This window comes from Astatotilapia calliptera, chromosome 15 (genome assembly GCF_900246225.1).
Source record: "Astatotilapia calliptera chromosome 15, fAstCal1.2, whole genome shotgun sequence".
NCBI lineage: Eukaryota > Metazoa > Chordata > Actinopteri > Cichliformes > Cichlidae > Astatotilapia > Astatotilapia calliptera.
The window spans coordinates 24,901,260-24,906,209 of record NC_039316.1 but is presented as its reverse complement, the minus strand read 5'-3'; the positions used below and the strand labels follow the sequence as shown (position 1 = coordinate 24,906,209).

At 49.4% G+C, this 4,950-nt stretch overlaps 1 protein-coding gene across 1 annotated transcript; it reads left to right on the top strand.

Annotated features, from left to right (window-relative positions):
• Window positions 1-4,002, top strand: LOC113037607 (uncharacterized protein K02A2.6-like). The gene has a single exon (XM_026194855.1). The coding sequence runs from the start codon at window positions 1-3 to the stop codon at window positions 4,000-4,002; it is 4,002 nt and encodes a 1,333-aa protein (XP_026050640.1).
• Window positions 4,003-4,950: the final 948 nt, after the last annotated feature.

The window sequence follows — 4,950 nt, the reverse complement described above, 5'->3', positions numbered from 1 at the left end:
ATGGCTACGATCGGATCGCTCACGGAGTTTGCCGAGGGAGACGGCGACTGGATTGAATATGTCGAGAGGCTTGAACACTTTTTCTTGGCAAACGACATTTCGGACGAAGAAAAAAAAAGGTCAGTTCTTCTCAGTGCGTGTGGAGCGAGGACCTACAAGTTGATACGTAACCTGACGACGCCTCGGAAGCCCGGGGACTTCAGTTTCAAAGAACTGGTGACGTTGGTGCAAAATCATCACTGCCCGAAACCCTCCGTGATTGTTCAGCGGTTCAAATTCCACACTCATTCACGCAAGCCGGGAGTTTCGGTGGCTGCGTATGTGACGGAGCTGAGACAGCTATCAGAGCACTGTGAGTTTGGAGGCGTGCTGGATGACATGCTCCGCGACAGGTTGGTGTGTGGTATAAATGATGATGGCATGCAGCGTCGGTTGTTGGGGGAGCCCACACTGGACTTTAAGAAAGCTTTGGAAATTGCTCAGGCAATAGAAACGGCAGCTAATAACACTAAAGACATTCGGAAAGCTAACAACAATATGCACTCAACCGAGGTGCATCATGTGTCTCGGAGTATGAGGGGCAAACTGAGGGAGCTTTTGGAGTGTTACCGGTGTGGGGGGGCACACTTTGCCAAGGACTGTGTTTTCAAAGACAGTACCTGCCATAACTGCAAGAAAAAGGGGCACTTAGCCAAGAAATGCAGGGGCACTAAGGAGAAATCAAAGAAGGAATGGAAGACAAAACACAAACTAAACACTCATCACCTGCAGGGCATGGCGCCTGAGGAGGATGAGTGTGTTTTCAACATGTTTAATCTGGTTGGCTTTAATAAGTGCTGTGCGGAGCCCATCTATGCCACTATCCAGGTAAATGGGAAGGAGCTACAAATGGAGGTGGATACAGGGGCTTCAGCTTCGGTGATCAGCCAAGCCACCTACCACAGCTTGTGGCACTCGGGCGGGGCACCAGCCCTCCAAGCGACTGAGATAAGCCTTAGACAGTACACAGGTGAATGCATTCCCCTGCTTGGTGCTATAGAGGTGCATGCAGCATATCAGGGTCAAGAAGCTGCAGCAACACTGCTGGTGGTGAAAGGGGAGGGGCCTAGTCTGCTGGGTCGTGACCTTCTGCAGAAAATCCGCCTGAACTGGAGGGAAATCAGGTATGTAACTGTAATAGCAGAGTTACTGGGAAAGTATGCAGATGTGTTCAAGAATATATTGGGCACTCTCCGGGGCACCACTGTGAAGCTGTGTGTGGACCCTTTTGCCCGGCCACGCTTTTTCAAACCACGCACTGTACCATACGCCATGAAGGCCAAGGTGGAAGCAGAGTTGGAGAGACTACAACAGATAGGGGTCATTGAGCCAATAGAGTTCTCGGACTGGGCAGCCCCGATCGTACCAGTGTTGAAAGAGGATGGAGGGGTGCGTATATGCGGTGATTACAAACTGACAGTGAACCAAGCCTCTCAGCTCGACGCCTACCCTCTGCCTCGAGTGGATGACCTTTTTGCCACACTGGCGGGTGGTCGGACATTCACAAAGTTGGATATGAGTCATGCTTACCAGCAGTTGCTGCTGGATGAGGAATCAAAAAAATATGTGACAATAAACACACACAAGGGGCTGTTCAAGTACAACCGCCTGGTGTTTGGCGTTGCATCCAGTCCGGCTATCTTTCAGCGCACTATGGACAATCTTCTGCAAAACATTCCTGGTGTTGCTGTTTACTTGGATGACATTTTAGTTACAGGTAAAACAGAAGAGGAGCATCTGCGTAACCTTGAGCAGGTGTTGAAGAAGCTCTCAGAAGCTGGGTTGCGTTTGAAGCGCAGTAAGTGTGTTTTCCAAGCCCCTAGCGTGACATACCTGGGTCATCGCATTTCTGCACAGGGCCTGTCCCCACTGGAAGAGAAAGTGAGGGCAGTAAAAGAAGCCCCGAGTCCAAAGAATGTAGCTGAACTAAGATCATTCTTGGGCTTAGTGAACTATTATGGGAAGTTTTTGCCTGACCTCTCCAGCATGCTTGCTCCCCTGTACGGGCTGCTGCACAAAGACAGTCAGTGGAGGTGGTCCCAAGCACAGGAGAAGGCCTTCAGACAGGTAAAAGAACTGTTACAATCGGCACCACTCCTGGTGCATTTTGATCCGGAGAAGGAGGTGGTCCTGTCCTGTGATGCCTCCCCGTATGGCATAGGAGCTGTTCTTTCCCATCGTATGGAAGAGGGGGAAGAGAAACCGGTCGGATATGCGTCACGCACGCTCACAGCAGCAGAAAAGGGCTATTCACAGCTTGAGAAGGAAGGCTTAGCAATAGTTTTTGCTGTGAAATGTTTTCATCAGTACCTGTATGGCCGCCCATTTACTGTTGTTACAGACCATAAGCCCCTCCTGAGTCTCTTTAGTGAAACAAAAGGCATCCCACCCATGGCTTCAGCCCGGGTTCAGCGCTGGGCATTAACACTGTCGGCATACCAGTATCGCATTGTTTATAAGGCGGGACCTGAAAATGCGAATGCAGATGCTTTCAGCCGCCTCCCCCTCCCGGAAGTCCCCGACCAGTCGAACTTGCCCCCAGAAACTGTGTTTTTGCTGGACAAGCTGGCGAACTCTCCGGTCTGTGCTAAAAACATCAAAGCATGGACTGAACAGGATCCAGAGTTATCTCGGGTTAAACAGTGGCTGTTGCAGGGCTGGCCAGCAACAGTGGAGCAAGATCAGCTCAAACCGTATGCCAAGCGTCAGCAGGAGCTCAGTGTTCAAGATGGCTGCATCCTGTGGGGTTCCCGAGTCATTATTCCGCCTCCAGGTCGGTCACAGATCATTGAAGTGTTGCATGAGGCTCATCCAGGGATTTCTCGGATGAAAAGTCTGGCAAGGTCATTCGTGTGGTGGCCGGGAATGGACAGTGCCTTGGAAGACAAGGTAAAAGCCTGTTCTCAATGTCAGTCAAACCAAAAAATGCCACCACCTGCCCCACTCCACCCTTGGGAGTGGCCTGGCCGTCCATGGTCCAGGCTTCATCTAGATTTTGCCGGCCCCTTTTTGGGCCACATGTTCCTGGTGTTGGTGGATGCGCATTCAAAATGGCTGGATGCCCACATAATGCCGACCATCACAGCCCCAGTCGTCGCAGACACACTCCGGAGAATCTTTGCAACACATGGATTACCAGAGGCAGTGGTCACGGACAATGGGCCCACGTTCACAAGTGGGGTTTTCCAAGAATTTATGGAGAGAAATGGGATCCGACATATCTGCACAGCACCCTACCACCCTGCCTCCAATGGCTTAGCGGAGCGCGCCGTGGAGACGCTGAAAGATGGTCTAAAAAAAATGCCAGGTCTTTCCATAGAAAAGAGGCTCTGCCGTTTCCTGTTTCAGTATCGCATCACGCCTCATACAACCACAAGCTTGTCCCCAGCGGAGTTGCTGATGGGGAGGAAGCCCAGATCTCATCTGGACCTTCTTCGCCCAGATGTGGGAGCCAGAGTCGCCCAGTCACAAGGTGGGCAGAAGGTGAGACATGATCTACATGCCAGAGGCTGTGTTTTCAGGCAGGGAGACCGTGTGTATATCAAAAACTTTACGGGTGGCTCACGGTGGCTGCCTGGCGTCATTCACCACAGTTCAGGGCCAGTATCTTTTGTGGTGGAGTTGTTGGATGGCAGACAAGTTCGCAGGCACAAGGATCATGTGAGAGCCCGCACGGATGGAGCTGAGAAGAGGGCTCAGAGTGGTTCGCACGCACATGGTGGAGACAGGGCTGTGGACATTGTGGGGCCTCAGAGTGGTTCACCCGAAGGGGAAGTCGTGTCAGCAGCCCCTGAGATCGGGATTGGTTCTTCAGTATCACCAGAAGGGCTGGTGGAGCAATCTAAGTCACCTGAGCCGAACCCGGTCACAGGAGCTCAGCAGGCTCCTAGCCTAGAGAACCCAGCAGCAGGACTGAGAAGGTCAAAGAGGCAGCACAAGCCCCCTGATAGACTGAATTGTTAAAATAATGTGGTGTTGAATTCTCCCTCTCTTTTTGTACTTATGCATAATTGCTATGTTGTGGGTTTTTGCTTAAGGGGGGGGGAAGTGTTATAGACAGTGTTGTTGTTAATGTATGTTTGGGGACGTTGAACCCCGGAACCTTCAGAGGTTTTTCAGGGTTCTCCCTGCCGGAATGTTATGTGTGGAACAGTTTCCTGTATGTGTGCGACTAGCTGTGGTTGTTTCTAAAAGTGGTCAGTAAACGTCCTAAAACTAGCACTTGAGTTTCCGAGCATTTTTATCCTGAGGTTATAACAAATATAAATAAGGTTGACAGCAGGTAGTTTACTATGAGTCAAACATTAGCTAACCAGATTTGCAGTCAACCAACCACGTAAAGAAAGCAGAGCGCATCATCTATCAGTAGAAGTTGGCAGAAGCTAACAAGTTACCAAAGAAGCTAAAATGGCACCATTTTTAGTGAATTAGAGCTCCATTAAAACTGGAGACTCAAATAACTGGACTAAATGAAAAAAATGAGAACACAAAAAAACAAAGAGAGAAACTCATCTTAAAAAAAAGACTGTTAAGAAAAACAAAGACACAAAACAATACAAATAAAAATGGTAACAACTAAAAGATGCAAAAAAAAAAGGCAAAACCAAGATCAAAAGAAACACATTGATTCAAGGTAAATGCTAAATGAGTACAGATGGATGTAACCAATTAATATGAGCGCCTGTAACGAAGTCACTAAATGACCACCCAAAGCTTCGACACTTCTTTCTTTGTAATGTTTTCTGGTCCAGGTCGGTTGTCTCGTTTCTCTGAAGGCCGTGTGGGGGTGGGGTTCATATCTTTGTGTTCCTCCTGTGTATGTGTGTCTCTGTATTGCGGTGTCCTGTCATTATTGATGCAGTGTGTAATGGTGTTGGCTGTATTGAGCTCTGTACAGTTCAGCGCGCTGCC